This window comes from Notolepis coatsorum, assembly GCF_963971535.1.
Source record: "Notolepis coatsorum genome assembly, chromosome: 17".
Lineage (NCBI taxonomy): Eukaryota > Metazoa > Chordata > Actinopteri > Aulopiformes > Paralepididae > Notolepis > Notolepis coatsorum.
This window is the reverse complement of record NC_140181.1, coordinates 111,787,839-111,808,849: the sequence shown is the minus strand read 5'-3', so window position 1 is coordinate 111,808,849 and position 21,011 is coordinate 111,787,839. Positions and strand designations below refer to the sequence as shown.

At 45.6% G+C, this 21,011-nt stretch overlaps 1 protein-coding gene across 1 annotated transcript in view; it reads right to left on the bottom strand.

Annotated features, from left to right (window-relative positions):
- Positions 1–10,919: 10,919 nt before the first annotated feature.
- cdc73 (cell division cycle 73, Paf1/RNA polymerase II complex component, homolog) overlaps positions 10,920–21,011 on the bottom strand; it is a 102,232-nt gene continuing 92,140 nt past the window's right edge. The window contains exons 14-17 of the mRNA XM_084334124.1: positions 15,179–15,340; positions 14,879–14,979; positions 13,356–13,497; positions 10,920–12,310 (exon numbers count right to left, since the gene is read on the bottom strand). Of these exons, the coding sequence (XP_084190250.1) occupies positions 12,274–12,310; positions 13,356–13,497; positions 14,879–14,979; positions 15,179–15,340 (442 nt within the window). The 3' untranslated portion in view covers positions 10,920–12,273. The remainder of the gene's footprint in view (positions 12,311–13,355; positions 13,498–14,878; positions 14,980–15,178; positions 15,341–21,011) is intronic.

The window sequence follows — 21,011 nt, the reverse complement described above, 5'->3', positions numbered from 1 at the left end:
ATAGATTTGCAGATTCTTTATCAAATACAAAATAAAGTGGATTTTTATGAAGAAATGGCTCTTTAAACAATTCTTGGCTTCTGATCAAATGTGAGCAATTCTTTCCATTTCAAGTACTGATACATCTTTCTCTGTTGCTTAATATAAGTACATTATCACGTGGTTTGACACATCCAGATGATTTTTATTACCTCCTCCAAGGAAGTTATGTTTTCACCCACATCTGTCTGTTTGTGAACAAAATATCTTGAAAATGAATGTTGCCATCAAATGATCTGTGTGCACATTCATGACCCCAAGGAAGAAACCTACTGGTTTAGTTCACTCCATGACTTTTCCTCGAGTGCCGCCATCAGGCCAAACCTTCACTTTCCAAATGGGTGTATCTCCTGACCCGTTACTAATACAGTCACAAAGATGCTGCTCTTAAATTAATGAACATATTTGCCATAAGAACCTACAGTATGAAGTCCACCATACTGGTCGTTTATTTGATTACTTGTTAAAGCTTTGTCTGATTTGCACCAAACTTGACAAATATGTTTGTCCCACTGTGACGAGGAGCCCTGTGAGGGTTTGAGTACTTTACTATACTATACTATGTTGTACTATACTATACAATTATACTATGCTATATACAATTATACTATACTATGTTATACTATACTATACTATACACTGTAAGAAAAAAAGCTGCAAGAAAACGGTAAATGTCTGGCATCAATGGTTGCCAAATATTTACTGTCAAATTACAGTAAAATCAAATACATCAAATAATACAGTGAATTTCCCGTGAAAAAACGTTTATTTTTTACAGTGTATGTTATACTAATACTATACTATACTATGTTATACTATACTATACTATACTATACTATGTTATACTATACTATACAAATACAATACTAATACTAAAATTTGCTACATAGAGCCATGTGATTTTCTGCATTTTTGTTACATAGAAGCAATTTCGGCTTTTCTAATAGAGAAAAATTAATCATGTATCAATCATAAATCTCATACACCCATACACACACACACGCGCGCACGCACACACACACACGCACACGGTCTAAGTCTATACTGTTAAGTAAAAGTAACCATCCATTACTCTGTATTACAGTATTATAGAAATGGGTTTTGCTTAGTCTTTGTATGGATTTTGCATTCTGAAATGTTATGACATGTGATCTAAACAAGCTGTTCTGAATGATTGCCCTTAGTGATGTCACAAGAGAGAGACAGGCAATGAATTAGCTTTGATTAATCTGTGCTTTCTGGAGCCAGGAACACTGTGTAACTAATGTGCTGCTCAGTTTGTAAAGAGACCTTCTCATGGTTAATACACTGTTATGTATGTTGTGTATAACCATACACATAAACATAATGTTATAATCCATTATAGCTGTCATTATAGCTGTGTGTGTGTGTGTGTGTGCGTGTGTGTGTGTGTGTGTGTGTGCACATGCAGTCTTATAAACCATGAAATGCAAGTGATATGTGACGCTCTCTTTGTCTATTCAACATTACAACAGCGTGTGTTCATACTGTAATGTTGCCAGTTATTACTTTGTAATAGTAGGTGTAAGATACGACCACAAAGACACGCAAGCAACTGCCATTTGTGTTGTGCGTTTTAGCAAAATGTTAGACAGTTTTACCAACAGGACTATCATTGACCCTTACAGCAATTCTGTTGGGGAGATTATGGGATACTCACTAAGAAAGACAAACCATTCCTCCTGATAAAGATTAAACTGTATCAAATCTGTTTCTTTCCACACATTGCTTATTGTTTCTGATTAACATGACAACTCTTAAAGGATCTCGTCTCTGGTAAACAAGAATACCCTGAAGACTCTGGCAGGAGCACTCATTCAAGGGTACTATGACTATGCTTGCACCTCATGGTACCAAAGCACCTCAAAGGCGCTAAAAACAAAATTACAAGTTTCAAGTTTCTTTAATAGTTGTCATACAGAATACTTTCATACAAAATGCTTCTTACTGTTACGCTCCAGAGACTGTGCTAGGCAAGATAGTATCAAATAACATAGTATAGCATGTAATTTAGAAGTAGAAAATGAGGTCACAGTGTTCAGTATAGACATATGTACAATGTTCGATGCAGAATAGACGTAACTGAGTTACCATATAATATACAATACTATGCAGTGTACTAATGTACAGTACTATATAGTGCAAAGCAGAAATGGGATGAGGTACAATTTAGGTACAATTTACAGTAAGGTGTACGAGTTGTAGTGCAATCCTTCATCAATAAATATAAAGTGTGGGGAGTGGGTGCTACAGTGTGTTTGTTTAAAGTGAGTGTGTGCTATAAAGTGTGTGGAGTGGGTGCTACAGTGTGTTTGTTTAAAGTGAGTGTGTGCGTGTGGATGTGTGTGCTATGTGCGTTTGATGGTTGTTGTTGTGTAGTGTTCATTGTTCGTTTAGCAGCCTGATGGCCTGGGGATAGAAGCTTCTTCTGAGTCTTTCTGTGCTCGCCTTGAGACTCCGGTATCGCTTGCCTGACCGCAGCAGTTCAAAGAGGCAGTTGTTCGGGTGACTGGAGTCCTTAATGATTCTCTTAGCCTTGCCCCTGCAACACTTGTTGTAAATGTTCTGGTGGGTGGGGAGCCCCCCTCCAATTGTGCGTTCGGCTGAACAGGTCACTCTTTGTAGTCTGCTTCGGTCTTGTGCAGTGCTATTCCCAAACCAGGAGGTGATGTTGCCAGTCAAGATGCTCTCTATTGTACATGAGTAGAAGTTCTTAAGGATCTTCTGACTGACTTGGAACTTCCTTAGGCGCCTGAGGAAGTAGAGGCGTTGTCGTGCCTTCTTCACAACACTGTCAATGTGTGTGGTCCATGTCAAGTCCTCGGATATGTGGGCTCCGAGGTACTTAAAGCTGTTGACTCTCTCAACCGGTGCCCCGTCGATGCTGAGGGGGCTGTAGTCCTTGACCCCCGACCTCCTGAAGTCCACAATCATCTCCTTTGTTTTGCTGACGTTCAGGGAGAGGCTGTTTTCCTGGCACCATCCCGCCAGGACCTTGACCTCTTCCAGGTAGGCCCTCTCGTCGTTGGCAGAGATCAGGCCCACCACCACTGTGTCGTCAGCAAATTTGATGATTGTATTGCTACTCCGCTGAGCCACACAGTCGTGTGTGTACAGGGAGTAGAGGAGGGGACTCAGAACACAGCCCTGGGGGGCCCCTATGTTGAGGGTGATGGATGAGGAGGTGCAGTTGCCTGCTCTCACCACCTGGGGTCTGCCCGTCAGGAAGTCCAAGACCCACTGGCAGAGGTCATAGTTCAAGCCCAGGTCCCTGAGCTTGGCTATGAGTATGGAGGGGACTATGGTATTGAATGCCGAGCTGTAGTCGATGAATAGCATTCTCACATAGTTCCCCTGCCTCTTGTCCAGGTGTGATGCTGCTGTGTGCAGCACATGGGCTATGGCGTCCTCCGTGGACCTGTTGGGGCGGTATGCAAATTGCAGGGGGTCCATGTTGATGGGGAGGGAGGAGCAGATGTAGCCCTTTACTAGCTTCTCAAAGCACTTCATGGCTATGGAGGTGAGGGCTACAGGGCGGTAGTCGTTGAGGCAAGCAGGCTTGGATTTTTTGGGTACAGGGATAATAGTGGACTTCTTCAGGCAGGTGGGGATGACAGCCTGTTCTAAGGACAGGTTAAATATGTCAGTGAATACTGGGGCCAGTTGGTCGGCACAGACTTTTAGGACGCGGCCGGGGATGCCGTCCGGACCTGCTGCCTTCCTGATATTCACTTTTTTAAAGGTCCGCCTCACCTCATGCTCTGTTACCCTGAACACTGCGCCTCCATCAGCAGCCGACCCCCCCCCCCCCCCATTGCCGAGGCTTGTGAGCTGGTGTTGTTATTACCAGCATCAAACCTCGCATAGAAGGTATTGAGGTCATTTGCTAAGGAGATGTCACTGTTCAGTTTGAGGGAGGCGCCTTTGTAGTCTGTCATCGTTTTGAGCCCCTGCCACATAGCTCTAGAGTCAGCTTGTTCAAACTGGAGTTCAATTTTATCCCTGTAGCGCCGTTTGGCCTCTGACACTGTCCTCCTTACGTTGTATCGCGCCACCTTGTGGTCATTCATGTTGCCTGCCACTAGGCCGTCGTTGTATGCTTTGGTGCGCTCTCTCAGAGCTTCACGGACGGATTTGTCTACCCAGGGTTTTTGATTTGGGTAAACTTTCATTTTGGTAGTGGGGATTGTTTCTTTCACCCTAGTACAAACATAGTCCAGCACTGTCTCCGTGTAGACATTAATGTTATCTGTGTCGCGGAACACATTCCAGTCTGTGTAGTGAAACACTGACCGGATCGTCTCCTCTGACGTCAAATCCCATTTCTGCACCTCTCGCGAGACTACGGGAGTACTTTTAATTCTCTGTTTGTACTTTGGAGAAAGCAATATGGCCGCGTGATCAGACTTACCAAAGCCACTAGCAGAATGAGCCTTGTAGCCACCCTTGAATTGCGTGTAACAGTGGTCTAAGATGTTACCGCCTCTGGTGTTGCAAGTCACATGCTGATAGAAGTCAGGTAATACCTTTCTCAGATTGGCGCTATTGAAATCACCCACCACTATAATGGCGGCGTTAACGTTCGCCGCTTGGATTCTATTTACCTCGTCGTGGAGTCTGGAGAGCGCGACATTATTGCTGATTGCAAACATCTCAAAACAAACTGGTCAGACTACTGCTTGACCTTACTCCTAGAACCCACCTCACCCCTGCACACTTTGCCAACCTAGGATGGCTTAGAGTAGACGACAGAGTACAGCAACTTGCAATGGGCCTGGTCTACAAGATACACTACACCACTAAGGTACCCATGTACATGTCAAAATACTTCCCAAAGGTCAGTGAATACCACAACCACGTTTCGCAATTATGCCACATCAATGTGGAACGCCCTACCCACAGCTGTAAAGGAATGTGAATCACTACCCACCTTCAAAACCACTCTCAAGGAGCACCTACGGGAGACTGCAATTCGAAACTGCCCCCTGTAAATGTCCTAACCCAACCCCCTCCAATGTACAGTAAATGTCCTAACCCAGTAATACATGAGACCCTCTTCTTGGGACCAAGTAAGGTTTTGTCGATAATCCAATGTAGTCCCCCCCACCCTACCCAATACCCCCCCCCGTCCAATGTAGTTTCTACGTCAAATGTATACTCTCTTTTTTAGACTATTTCTGTATCACAAACAGTACTGTATTTGTAAATCTGGTATGTCATAAATGTATAGATGTAGCAGTACCGTCCATCTGTTTGTCATGTATGTCATATATTATGATGAATTGAAAATGGGGACCCTGATGTAAACAAGACGAAAGTCTTTCTCTGGTCTGCATCCCCTTAACAATGTGTGTATTGAGCTGTACTGTATTGTACCCATTCTGCAATCTGGTAATAAAATGTTCAATCAATCAATCAGCCTGGTCTCTTTTGAAAGATGACATTCTGAAGTTTCTTATACAATAAGGAAAACTCACCTTTAGTGCTAATGAAATAGAGTAACATAGGTCTGAACTTGAGTTGTAGAAAAACTTGTTACTCAAGTTTTTCTGTAGTAGTTAGTAGTCCAGAAGTAGTATTTCCCAAAAAATTCATATGGCTTAAAAAGTACATGGGGGGGGGGCAGGTGGCGTAGCGGAGATTACGTTCGTCACCAACACCGGGAGACACTGGATTTGCCTGTTCGAATCCAGCTCCCGGCGTTGCTATCAGCTTGGCTGTCCTCTCACGCTGATACAATTGGCTGTATCAGAGGGTGGGAAAGCTGAAGGGTGGGTCCTGGGCGTTGTGGACAGCGACCCCTACAGTTCGGTCGGGGCGCCTGCTCAGCAAGGGTAGGAACTAAGGAGAGATAGTGTGGCCTCCCACACGCTACACTCTCCCCGGTGAGAACCTGCGCGGCCAGGTTGGCCTGCCCCAGGCTGCACATGCGTCGGAGGAAAGCATGTGACAGTCTCCGGTCTCCCGGACCAACAGTAGGGGAAAGTACGCAACAACCAGGAAGGGTGGGATGGGAGAAAAAAATCGGGAAAAAGAGGGGAAGAAAGATAATAAAAAAAAAAAAAAAAAAGTACATGTCCAAATTTCACAAAGATCCGTTCAGAAATGAGTGATTAGGAGTGACTTTTGCTCAACTGTGTACAAAAGAAAAGCCGTTTTCTCATAGACTTCAATTCATTCTGCGTTTTTTCTCTTCCTGTTTTCGCTCGTAACTTTTCACCTAGATCCCTGATTCGTACATCCCCAGGTGGGGTATCATTGGAAAGCCACACTCATTGGCTACAACCCTTTCCAATCATTTTCGAGATCGCCAAAGATTGACGGAACTAGAGCCCCAAGAGTCGGGAGTAGTATTTGCGCAATACCGTGTACTTTGCGCAAGCCTCAAATATCGGCATGTAACTCGAGAACCACTGAACGGATTTTGTCACCTGAAAGGGCTATCGACAGGCAACAAATGGGGCTTTAATTCGATATATATATATTGTATTACAAAATATGCACACCTGAGCCGCTAGTGGTTGCCAAAGTACCAGTGGCAAAATCGTCCTCAAGAGGGTCCACATGCGGTACGTTGCATGTTAACACTTTGAATGCCCAGCAGGGGGCGCACATTTAGTGCTTGAATGCCCACCATCCGCTTCAATGTTAATGTTAATATCGCCTAATCTATGTTTTAAATTATGGCTATGTGTCTAATCTGCCCGTCGCTTATCAATGACCCATTTCCAGTCAACATTGTCGAAGCGGATTGTTTTTTTATCGGTTCATTTCCGTTTTATAGCATTTTGAAAAGCCCTCGTTTTCACAGAAAAAAATAAGAGATTCCATGATAATCGCCCTTTACTGGAATATTCTAAAACGTTGTCATTGTTCGGCCTATTTATGAATCGTTTTCAAATAAACGCTAGATTATCGATAGTATTATGTGTACGTATGCACGCTGGTGCCGCAAGCTGTAAATCGATTCTCTTATTTCCTGATCACTCGCAGTCAAAACAGCCATATCACATATAGGGGGAAAGCTTATATCTCCGTGAAAACAGGTCCGATTATCCTAATACTGGTAAAATAGATTACTTACCTGAGATCAGATGGTATCCAAATGGATTATTCCAATTCCTGATCGACCATTCCAAAAATCGATCCTTTTATTGATCCCACGCGTATACTGTAAAACACAGTAACCACGCTGTGCTGAGGGTCCATCATGAAGCTGATCGGCCCCGGTTACATGCGTGAGAAGTAAAATATGGAGTCCGGGTTTTTTTTTCCCCCATGCATTTTCATTGAGTCCAATACAAAAGGGTGAATTACCATCTGGGAGACGATAGGGGGCGCTTTTTTCCACATCTGAGCGCCTGGCGGGGCAGGATTACCAACGGTAGACTAGGTTGATGAAATATGAATTCAGATCGCTAATTAAAAAAAAATCCAAGAATTCTCGTGATGGGCATTCAACCCACGGGGGGTAAACCCGAGAAAACTCGGGTTGGGCATTCAAAGTGTTAAGAGGTTTTAAACATAAAAAATATAATACATAATCAATTACAAAATCCTGACGCTCACCCATAACTGCATAAACGGACACGCACCCCTCTACCTTCAGGAACTCATCATTCCACAATCCTTCACCCGCACCCTCAGATCTGCAGGTAGCCTGCTCCTTCAGGTCCCCAGTGCCCAGCTCTGCACCCTGGGGGACCCTCAGATCTGCAGGTAGCCTGCTCCTTCAGGTCCCCAGTACCCGGCTCTGCACCCTGGGGGACCCTCAGATCTGCAGGTAGCCTGCTCCTCCGGGTCCCCAGTACCAGGCTCTGCACCCTGGGGGACCCTCAGATCTGCAGGTAGCCTGCTCCTTCAGGTCCCCAGTACCCGGCTCTGCACCCTGGGGGACCCTCAGATCTGCAGGTAGCCTGCTCCTTCAGGTCCCCAGTACCCGGCTCTGCACCCTGGGGGACCCTCAGATCTGCAGGTAGCCTGTTCCTTCAGGTCCCCAGTACCAGGCTCTGCACCCTGGGGGACCCTCAGATCTGCAGGTAGCCTGCTCCTTCAGGTCCCCAGTACCAGGCTCTGCACCCTGGGGGACCCTCAGATCTGCAGGTAGCCTGCTCCTTCAGGTCCCCAGTACCCGGCTCTGCACCCTGGGGGACCCTCAGATCTGCAGGTAGCCTGCTCCTTCAGGTCCCCAGTACCAGGCTCTGCACCCTGGGGGACCCTCAGATCTGCAGGTAGCCTGCTCCTCCTTCAGGTCCCCAGTACCAGGCTCTGCACCCTGGGGGACCCTCAGATCTGCAGGTAGCCTGCTCCTCCTTCAGGTCCCCAGTACCCGGCTCTGCACCCTGGGGGACCCTCAGATCTGCAGGTAGCCTGCTCCTTCAGGTCCCCAGTACCAGGCTCTGCACCCTGGGGGACCCTCAGATCTACAGGTAGCCTGCTCCTTCAGGTCCCCAGTACCAGGCTCTGCACCCTGGGGGACCCTCAGATCTGCAGGTAGCCTGCTCCTTCAGGTCCCCAGTACCAGGCTCTGCACCCTGGGGGACCCTCAGATCTGCAGGTAGCCTGCTCCTTCAGGTCCCCAGTACCCGGCTCTGCACCCTGGGGGACCCTCAGATCTGCAGGTAGCCTGCTCCTTCAGGTCCCCAGTACCCGACTCTGCACCATGGGTGACCCAGCCTTCTGCACGGCTGCACCGCGCCTGTGGAACAGCCTCCCCATCCAGCTGAGGCACCACAGAGCCTGGACTCTTTTAAAGCAGGCCTGAAAACCTACCTGTTCAAAAAGGCCTTTGACTGTTAGCTTTTTATTTTAATTTTCTTGTGCAGTTTTTTTTTTATTTATATACTATGTTTTTAATTAACTATGTTCTATTTTTATCTTATTTTTATTCTGTATTTTATTTTATTTGTTTTACTAATAACTATTTAATTTTTTTTAACTACGCTTTAACCCTGTAGTGTAGCACTTTGGGATCCCAGCGAACAAAAAGTGCATTACAAATTCAATCTATTATTATTATTATAATAATAAATGTATACATGATCATGCAACATCAACAAATTGTTGTAGGAACGGTTACGGAGAGGGGGGGGGGGGGGTTGTGTTTTTAGTTACAAATAAATTGAACTTAAAGTTTAAAGCTCAACATATCAAAACGTGGCACTTTACAGTGAACAGGTCTATTTGTATTAAAAACAATATATTGTTTGTCTGGAAAAGCTAAAAAATACAAATAAATTATATTGGTTACCTTTTTTTAGTTTATCTAAATGTTACTGATTGTGTTAAATGGGCATACATCATCATCTCATATCGATCGCAGGCACCTGAATCAAATCGCATCGTGGCAGACTTTGTGATATTGCCAAATATCGTATCGTGATGAAACTGGTGATTCCCACCCACCCCTAGAAACTCACTATGCAACTTCTCACAACTTCTTCCCTAATACGCGCAGATACACACAAGATGATTACCGAAGAATACTCAGAGAAGCTTGTGGGATATATTAAAGGGTGTTTTTTATTGAGTCTATTAAAAAAAATCAAGGATATTGAATACAGATGATTCTTTTCTCTACCAGGCCATTTTCATAGTGAACACTTAAAATAAAAGTTATACTTGCCATCACATCGGTCCTTCTGCACAACACCACCAAGCTGAGTGGTAACCCTAACCATAGAATCATTCTAAAGTATATCAGAACCATATAATCATTCTAAAGTATATCAGAACCATAGAATCATTCTAAAGTATATCAGAACCATAGAATTATTCTAAAGTATATCAGAACCATATAATCATTCTAAAGTATATCAGAACCATAGAATCATTCTAAAGTATATCAGAACCATAGAATCATTCTAAAGTATATCAGAACCATAGAATTATTCTAAAGTATATCAGAACCATATAATCATTCTAAAGTATATCAGAACCATAGAATCATTCTAAAGTATATCAGAACCATAGAATTATTCTAAAGTATATCAGAACCATAGAATCATTCTAAAGTATATCAGAACCATAGAATCATTCTAAAGTATATCAGAACCACAGAATCATTCTAAAGTATATCAGAACCATAGAATCATTCTAAAGTCTATCAGAACCATAGAATCATTCTAAAGTATATCAGAACCATAGAATCATTCTAAAGTATATCAGAACCATATAATCATTCTAAAGTATATCAGAACCATAGAATCATTCTAAAGTATATCAGAACCATAGAATTATTCTAAAGTATATCAGAACCATAGAATCATTCTAAAGTATATCAGAACCATAGAATCATTCTAAAGTATATCAGAACCACAGAATCATTCTAAAGTATATCAGAACCATAGAATCATTCTAAAGTATATCAGAACCATAGAATCATTCTAAAGTATATCAGAACCATAGAATCATTCTAAAGTATATCAGAACCATAGAATCATTCTAAAGTCTATCAGAACCATAGAATCATTCTAAAGTATATCAGAACCATAGAATTATTCTAAAGTATATCAGAACCATAGAATCATTCTAAAGTATATCAGAACCATAGAATCATTCTAAAGTATATCAGAACCACAGAATCATTCTAAAGTATATCAGAACCATAGAATCATTCTAAAGTATATCAGAACCACAGAATCATTCTAAAGTATATCAGAACCATAGAATCATTCTAAAGTACATCAGAACCATAGAATCATTCTAAAGTATATCAGAACCATAGAATCATTCTAAAGTATATCAGAACCATAGAATCATTCTAAAGTATATCAGAACCATAGAATCATTCTAAAGTATATCAGAACCATAGAATCATTCTAAAGTACATCAGAACCATAGAATCATTCTAAAGTATATCAGAACCATAGAATCATTCTAAAGTATATCAGAACCATAGAATCATTCTAAAGTATATCAGAACCATAGAATCATTCTCTCATCGAGAAGAATTTATGAGACCTTTTTTTCTGACTCGAAAAGGCATTTTACCAAAATATTACATTTGGAACACATGGAACAGTTGATGAAAAGGGCCCAGTTATGTACGAAGTCCAAAAGAAAAGAAACAAAATGTATTTTCAATGAAAACAACAACAGAGAAATTAAACGGCAACAAAGAGATCTCATATCCCTTATGCTTTTATTTGTACCAACCAGTTGTTTAATTGTCAACAAATACCCCCCACCTCCCCCACCTCCCCCACATCCAGAGCATCAACGATGTTATATCTCTGATCCAGGCAGCGTGGAGTCTGGAGTCGCCTGAAAGGACCTGGACACGGGGCATCTCACCAGGGGTACGATCATCCCAACGTGCTGGTGGAGATCCAGGAGGCCGGAGGGGGTGATGGGGGTTTGGGAGAGAGGGGCAGAGGGGTGATGGGGGTTTGGGAGAGAGGGGCAGAGGCCAGAGGGGGTGATGGGGGTTTGGGAGAGAGGGGCAGAGGCCAGAGGGGGTGATGGGGGTTTGGGAGAGAGGGGCAGAGGCCAGAGGGGTGATGGGGGTTTGGGAGAGAGGGGCAGAGGCCAGAGGGGGTGATGGGGGTTTGGGAGAGAGGGGCAGAGGGGTGATGGGGGTTTGGGAGAGAGGGGCAGAGGCCAGAGGGGGTGATGGGGGTTTGGGAGAGAGGGGCAGAGGGGTGATGGGGGTTTGGGAGAGAGGGGCAGAGGGGGTGATGGGGGTTTGGGAGAGAGGGGCAGAGGGGTGATGGGGGTTTGGGAGAGAGGGGCAGAGGGGTGATGGGGGTTTGGGAGAGAGGGGCAGAGGCCAGAGGGGTGATGGGGGTTTGGGGCAGAGGGGCAGAGGGGTGATGGGGGTTTGGGAGAGAGGGGCAGAGGCCAGAGGGGGTGATGGGGGTTTGGGGCAGAGGGGCAGAGGGGTGATGGGGGTTTGGGAGAGAGGGGCAGAGGCCAGAGGGAGGGGGGGGGGGGCTATAGATGAATGCTTCAGTGATTGGTTGGTTGGGAGGGGGCGGGGGCTATAGATGAATGCTTCAGTGATTGGTTGGTTGGGAGGGGGCGGGGGCTATAGATGAATGCTTCAGTGATTGGTTGGTTGGGAGGGGGCGGGGGCTATAGATGAATGCTTCAGTGATTGGTTGGTTGGGAGGGGGCGGGGGCTATAGATGAATGCTTCAGTGATTGGTTGGTTGGGAGGGGGCGGGGGCTATAGATCAGTGATCGCTGCACAGGAAGGACGTCAGTCTGGGCTCAGAACCGGAGGTGGGACTTGTGTTTGACCATGTATCTGAGGAGGAGGAGGAGGAGGAGGAGGAGGAAGAGGAGGAGGAGGAAGAGGAGGGAGGAGGGGGAAGAGGAGGGAGGAGGGGGAGGGAGGAGGGAGGAGGAGGAGGAGGAGAGAACAGAGTTTTCAATATATAAAAATAAGAGAGATGAATAAATAAAAACAGCATACAATAAATACTACATAATCCATACATCGATCCAAGACTTGGCAGGGCACAGACATCAAACTGGCATCCATAAGTATATACATATTCATAGACACATCGCTCATTATGAAATAATTATTTGTGGCCAAAACATCATTTGGCATCAGACTACATTAACCCTTTCACTGCCACACGACAGAAGGTTAGCCCTTTGCTATCACACGACCGACGGAGATGCTCCATCATTAGCATCATTAGCTCCGCATTTTTGTCGTGTGGCAGTGAAAGGGTTAATGTAGTCTGTAGTCGTGTAGCCACACGACAAAAATGCGGAGCTAATGATGCTAATGATGGAGCATCGCCGTCGGTCGTGTGATAGCAAAGGGCTAACCTTCTGTCGCGTGACAGTGAAAGGGTTAACCGACTGTGTCGTGTGACAGTGAAAGGGTTAACCTTCTGTATCGTGACAGTGAAAGGGCTAACCTTCTGTATCGTGACAGTGAAAGGGTTAACCTTCTGTATCGTGACAGTGAAAGGGCTAACCTTCTGTATCGTGACAGTGAAAGGGCTAACCTTCTGTATCGTGACAGTGAAAGGGCTAACCTTCTGTATCGTGACAGTGAAAGGGTTAACCTTCTGTATCGTGACAGTGAAAGGGCTAACCTTCTGTATCGTGACAGTGAAAGGGCTAACCTTCTGTATCGTGACAGTGAAAGGGTTAACCTTCTGTATCGTGACAGTGAAAGGGTTAACCGGCTGTGTCGTGTGGCAGTGAAAGGGCTAACCTTCTGTATCGTGACAGTGAAAGGGCTAACCTTCTGTATCGTGACAGTGAAAGGGGTTAACCGGCTGTGTCGTGTGGCAGTGAAAGGGTTATTAAGGACGGACACACACACACACCTGTCCAGAGTCTCCCAGAAGCGCAGGAAGACGGGCCGGTCCAGGTGGCGCTTGTGGTGGCTCAGCTCCAACACGGTCACGTCCCACTTGTGCACGTTGGGGTCCATGTTGGCCTCGTCATACTTCAGGTGGAAGGCTCGGACTGCACGGGTCACATGATGCACACGGGTCACATGATGCACACGGGTCACATGATGCACACGGGTCACATGATGCACACGGGTCACATGATGCACACGGGTCACATGATGCACACGGGTCACATGATGCACACGGGTCACATGATGCACACGGGTCACATGATGCACACGTGGAGAAACAGTTGACCTTCTACGTGTTTCAACAAAAGTTCAGAAAACAAAATCTGTGACCACACCCACACAGCCACACCCACACACCCACACAGCCACACCCACACAGCCACACCCACACAGCCACACCAGACACACCCACACAGACACACCCACACAGCCACACCCACACACCCACACAGCCACACCCACAGCCACACCCACACAGCCACACCCACACAGCCACACCAGACACACCCACACAGACACACCCACACAGACACACAGCCACACCCACACAGCCACACAGCCACACCCACACAGACACACCCACACAGCCACACCCACACAGCCACACCAGACACACCCACACAGCCACACCCACACAGCCACACCCACACAGCCACACCCACACAGCCACACCCACACAGCCACACCCACACAGCCACACCCACACAGCCACACAGCCACACCCATTATAGGGTTAGTTATTATAGGGTTAGTTATTATAGGGTTAGTTACTATAGGGTTAGTTATTATAGGGTTAGTTATTATAGGGTTAGTTATTATAGGGTTAGTTATTATAGGGTTAGTTACTATAGGGTTAGTTATTATAGGGTTAGTTATTATAGGGTTAGTTACTATAGGGTTAGTTATTATAGGGTTAGTTATTATAGGGTTGGTTATTATAGGGTTAGTTATTATAGGGTTAGTTATTATAGGGTTGGTTATTATAGGGTTAGTTATTATAGGGTTGGTTATTATAGGGTTAGTTATTATAGGGTTAGTTATTATAGGGTTAGTTACTATAGGGTTGGTTATTATAGGGTTAGTTATTATAGGGTTAGTTATTATAGGGTTAGTTATTATAGGGTTAGTTATTATAGGGTTAGTTACTATAGGGTTAGTTACTATAGGGTTAGTTATTATAGGGTTAGTTATTATAGGGTTAGTTATTATAGGGTTAGTTACTATAGGGTTAGTTACTATAGGGTTAGTTATTATAGGGTTAGTTACTATAGGGTTAGTTATTATAGGGTTAGTTATTATAGGGTTAGTTACTATAGGGTTAGTTATTATAGGGTTAGTTACTATAGGGTTAGTTATTATAGGGTTGGTTATTATAGGGTTAGTTACTATAGGGTTAGTTACTATAGGGTTAGTTATTATAGGGTTAGTTATTATAGGGTTAGTTATTATAGGGTTATCCCTTTAATGTCCAGCGAAACTCACTTTTGGCAAAGATGTCGACGGGAGAGCCATCAGGAAGCAGCCACGGCCAGCCCTTGAACTGCCAGGCGGGACCCTGAACAAACACAGCCACCACACGGTCCCTGGAGAGAGACACACTCAGGTTAACCCTAACACAGCCACCACATGGTCCCTGGAGAGAGACACACTCAGGTTAACCCTAACACAGCCACCACACGGTCCCTGGGGAGAGACACACTCAGGTTAACCCTAACACAGCCACATTGTTAGGGTTAGGGTTGGGGTTAGGGTGTGTGTTAGGGTTGGGGTTAGGGTACGCACCAGTCCTGGGGGGCCAGCTTGAGGGGCTGGTCGATGACTCGATAGGGCACGGTCACACTGATGGTCGCCCCGCCAGGCTGGACCTGGTCCTTGCGCCTCTGGAGCAGAACCTCGTTGTCACGCTGGATCCCCTGCTTCTTCTTCTCCTCGGAGGTAATGAACCTGGGGAAGGGGGGGGGGGGGGGGGAGAGAGGAGCGAGAGAGAGAGGGAGAGAGAGAGGAGCGAGAGAGAGAGAGAGAGAGAGAGAGCGAGATGAGAGAGAGAGAGAGAGAGAGAGAGAGAGAGAGAGAGAGAGAGAGAGAGAGAGAGAGAGAGAGAAGCGAGAGAGAGAGAGGGAGAGAGAGAGGGAGAGAGAGAGAGAGAGAGAGAGAGAGAGAGAGGGAGAGAGAGAGAGAGAGAGAGAGGAGCGAGAGAGAGAGAGGAGCGAGAGAGAGAGAGAGAGAGAGAGAGAGAGAGAGGAGCGAGAGAGAGAGTGAGTAGGTAGGTACCGCTATAGAACCGCAGCAATGTGCACTATGTCAAGACTCAACAGCACTGAACCAGAAAAAGTATTTAGGAGCAATTCTTTTGCATGATTAAAAAACGATGGTTCGAACGACCGTTCTAAAAACCCTGGCGAATGTTAGAATCTCAAAAACAGGCTTGGGGACAGCTGGCAGGCTGGCAGGGTGTGGGACAGCTGTAGTGCCATGTGGGTCAGGCTGGCAGGGTGTGGGGACAGCTGTAGTGCCATGTGGGTCAGGCTGGCAGGGTGTGGGGACAGCTCTAGTGCCATGTGGGTTAGGCTGGCAGGGTGTGAGGACAGCTGTAGTGCCATGTGGGTTAGGCTGGCAGGGTGTGGGGACAGCTGTAGTGCCATGTGGGTTAGGCTGGCAGGGTGTGGGGACAGCTCTAGTGCCATGTGGGTCAGGCTGGCAGGGTGTGGGGACAGCTCTAGTGCCATGTGGGTCAGGCTGGCAGGGTGTGGCATTGGCAAGTCTTAGGAGAACTGTTACATCCCAATGTATATATTCCCCAGTGTGTGTCTCCATGTGTGTGTGTTCTCCATTTTGTTTCCTCCCTCCAGCCATTGTTCCCTTCCCCATTGGTCCCTGCCAGGCCAATCCTTCCATTATTGCAACACAGCAGTGATTGGTGGTTGGCTTTCCAGACTCTAACACTCAATCCACACCCCCCAATCATGGATCACCCCACACCTGTTAAAACATGGCTTTCTCCCTTCAGTCTTTCTCTCTCTCTGGCATGAGGCCTAGTGTTATTTTGTGGCATTGTACTTTGATAATATCCCTTTTTGTTTATAGGCCTTTGTAATAGTGAAAGTGCCTTTGTGATTGTATGGCCGCAGAGAGAGCATTGTTACCTATAGATTGTTTTGTTATGTTTCCATTTTGTTGTATGTATCATTAATGTGTTTTTCTCCTCCTTTCTCAGGAAGCACAGATGGGGTGAGCTGCCATTTCCTTTGGATATTGTTTTCTCCTGTTTTGGTTAGGTAAGAGTAGTTTAGGTAATGTAATTTCTTTTACCATAGATTAGATTGGGTTTATTTGGAGTATAGTGGTGTTTGTTTGTTGTTTTGGCCTGGGCTCACCCCTGAGCTACATGTGCTTCCTTTGCATTTACCAATAAATATCATTGTTGTTTACAAACGTGGTCCATCTTTTCTGTCAACCAACTGTTATGTTACAGCCCTTTACCCTTAGACACACAGGGGTCGTAACATAAATGGGGGCTCTGCCTGGATTTTGTAACCCGTGTTCAATTGTTGGTTGATGGATTTGGTGAACTGTGTTTGTTTACACTTAATATAATAATATATAATAATAATTTAGGACCTGCTCCGAGGTCATCATTTGGCACACATGCGAACCATGCATACAATGCGTATCTGCGATTAACCCATCCCGTCGTTGTATAGTTATTAATTACTTTGTGTAAAAATGGCATTTGTGTAAGAAAAAATAATGGCAGTTAGTACTTTTGATCTGGGGAAATTCTTGAGCAATCCTACTTGGGAAGCGCTAGATAGCTGCCGCAAGGCAGACTTAGTGGAGATTGCCACACATTTTCAACTCTCGGTTCAACAAAAGCATCTTAAGCAGGATATCAGGTGTCTTGTGGTAGATAAGCTGTTGGAGCAGGGGACGCTTGTTTTACCTGCGGTCTCTGATGAACATGCAAGTCCTCCTGGTGAACCTACAGAAGCACCGCCCTCTGGGGAGCAAGCCCATGGTGCTGAAAAGGCAGGTGTGAACGTCACATTGCCACATTTTCACTTGACCTCTCCTGTGTCAACTGGGTCTCGAGAAGGGGCCCAGGTCAAGGTTAGAATAGCACGTCTCCAGATGGAGGCTCAGGAGAAGGCACAAGCACGTGAGGCGGAGTATCGGCTTCGTAGAATGGAGCTTGACGCAGAAAATGAAAGGGCTGTTAACATTCGTAGGTTGGAGCTTGAGCATGAAGTGGAAAAAGAGCTCAGACTGCGGAGGTTGGAGCTGGAAGTCCTAAGGAGTGAATCCAACTATGCTACACCGACTCCTCCACAAGGCCCGGGTATGTCCTCCTCCACAGCTTATTCATCACACACTTTTGATATAAGTAAACACATTGCTTTGGTGCCTCCGTTCCGAGAGACAGAAGTTGATACTTATTTTAATGTGTTTGAGCGTATTGCTGCTTCATTGCGCTGGCCAAGAGAGGTCTGGCCTTTGTTGCTTCAATGCAAATTGACTGGTAAAGCCCAAGAGGTTTGTTCAACACTTTCCCTAGAAGATAGTCTATTGTATGATACTGTGAAGGCTGCCATCCTTCGTGCATATGAGCTTGTGCCCGAAGCTTATAGGCAGAGGTTTCGCAGTCACAAGAGAGCTGTCAACCAGACCTTTGTAGAGTTTGCTAGAGAGAAGGGAACTCTCTTTGATAAATGGTGTGCAGCAAGCAAGGCCTCAGATCTTAACTCTCTCAGAGAACTCATTCTATTAGAAGAGTTTAAGAATCGTTTGCCAGAGCGTATTGTAATTTACCTGAGTGAGCAGAAAGTGTCCACTCTGCAGCAAGCTGCTGTATTAGCTGATGAGTTTGCGCTAACCCATAAAACTGTGTTTGTAGATAGGCGTGACTCGTTTCTCCCCCATGATTTCTCTCAGAGACCTTCTGTCCCCAACCATTCAGAATTCACACACCCCCGACCAAGAATGTCACCTCCACGCTCAAAAGAGGAGCGGACATGTTACTACTGTCATAAATCTGGTCATGTTATTTCTGACTGTTTAACATTGAAACGTAAGCAGCAACCGTCCTCTCAGAACTTTAGACAACCCAAAGGGGTTGGTCTGATTAAAATGGCACCTGATTCCGATCAACAGATGCACAATGATCAGGATGTTCTCGATCCTTGTTTCAGGCCATTTACTTCCAAGGGTTTAGTTTCCTTGACAGGGGATCCAAAAGATCAGTGTACAGTTCAGATCTTACGAGATACTGGAGCCTCACAATCCTTTATCCTCTCTGATGTACTACCTCTGTCTGAGAAATCTTCCTGTGGTTCTAGTGTCCTAGTTCAAGGTATTGAGATGGGTTTCGTGCCAGCCCCGTTACACTGTATTCATGTACAATCTGATTTGGTCACTGGTTTCTTTAAAATAGGGGTGAGACCTTCCTTGCCAGTTAAATGCATTTCCTTTATCATGGGAAATGATTTAGCTGGAGGACAGGTGAACGCTGTGCTGGAAGTGTTGGATCACCCAGACACAGATTCTCTGCCTGATGACTTGTCACAGAACTTCCCTGAAGTTTTTTCTGCAAGTGTTGTCACTCGGGCTCAATTGAAAAAGAGAGGTGATGAAATTAATTTGTCTGACTCTGTTTTTGCTTCAGCTTTTGTCAGGGAGGAGTTGCTGGCTCCAACTTCTGATACCGCTGACAAACCACCGACTCATAGTAAGGTACCCCCACAGACAACTGTAACTAGTTCCGACGCATTGAAGTTACCCGTTACTCGTGAAATGCTAATTACTGCCCAGAAGGCTGACTCTTCTCTTGCAAAATGTTTCTCTTCTCTTGAAACAGAACAGAGGAGAGAGTTGCATTCTTATTTTGTAGATGAAGGAGTTTTGATGCGTACATGGAGGTCCCATGGTACTAGACTGGCAGAGCATGCACAATCGGAGATAGGGCTACCAGATCAGGTACCAGACTGGAGCACTGTTTATCAGATTGTTGTCCCTGCAGTTTATCGTCAGCATGTACTGTTCCTGGCCCATGACCACCCTTGGTCTGGACACTTGGGAGTCACTAAAACATACAACAGAATACTTCAACATTTCTTTTGGCCCGGTTTGAAGTCCGATGTAGCACAGTACTGTTGTACCTGTAGTACTTGTCAGATCACCGGAAAGCCAAACCAGGTAATTCCACCTGCTCCCCTCTGTCCTATACCAGCGGTCGGTGAACCATTTGAACATGTCATAGTTGACTGTGTTGGTCCGTTGCCAAAGACCAAAGCCGGCAATCAGTTTTTGTTGACAATAATGTGTACCGCCACCCGTTTCCCTGAGGCTATCCCTCTTCGCAGAATTACAGCGCCTGTAATAATTAAGGCTTTGACGAAGTTCTTCTCCACGTTTGGACTGCCTAAGGTAGTACAAACGGACCAAGGCACCAACTTCCTGTCTAGGTTATTTGAGCAAGTGTTACAGTCCCTGGGTATCCGACATATAGTGTCCAGTGCCTACCACCCTGAAACTCAGGGGGCTCTAGAACGTTGGCATCAGACCTTAAAGTCCATGCTGCGTAAATATTGCTTAGACACAGAGAAAGATTGGGATGAGGGTGTCCCCCTTGTTCTATTTGCTGCGCGAGAGACCATACAGGAGTCTCTTGGTTTCAGTCCTGCTGAGCTCGTTTTTGGGCACACTGTTAGAGGACCTCTGAAAGTTCTTAAAGAACGGTTCATGTCAAAGGGTGCCAGCACACCCACTAATGTGCTAGATTTTGTTAGCCAGTTTCGAGAGCGACTGCATCAGGCGTGCTCTCTCGCAAAAGAAGCGCTCTCTTCTTCCCAGAGAACTATGAAACGGCACTATGACGAGAAAGCTGTTTCTCGATCTTTCCAGCCAGGTGATAAGGTTCTAGTCCTGTTACCTATCCTTGGTTCTGCTCTTTCCGCTCGTTTTTCCGGACCGTATGCAATAGACAAGAAGATAAGTGATACAGACTATGTGGTTCGCACCCCTGATCGTAAACGTCACTCTCGTGTTTGCCACATCAATATGCTTAAACCATATTTTTCCAGAGATAGTGTGCAGGTGAAGACCTCAGACCAGACAGCCGGACTGGCCGTCTCTGCTGTTGCCTCAACTCCAATAGTTCCGGACTCTCCTGACGTTAGTGGTGAGGACGTAGATGGCTTGGAGTTGCGCAATGCAGCCCATCAGGGTGCTAGATTGTCCAACACTGAGATGTTATTGAACCTGCCCACTCACTTAGCACACTTACCTGAGGAGCAGCGAGAGGACATCACAAATTTGATTCAGGCCTACATGGCTCTGTTTGGTGATGTTCCCTCCTGTACTTCTGTATTGGCCCATGATATTAAAGTTAACAATGCTGTGCCTATCAAGCAACATGCATACCGTGTTAACATCACCAAGAGGGCCATGATGCAACAGGAGGTTGACTATTTGTTAAAGCATGGTTTAGCCAAGCCAAGTTGCAGTCCCTGGAGTTCACCTTGCTTGTTAGCTCCCAAATCGGATGGAACTCCTAGATTTTGTACTGATTTCCGAAAGGTAAATGCTGTCACCGTGCCTGATTCCTTCCCACTGCCCCGCA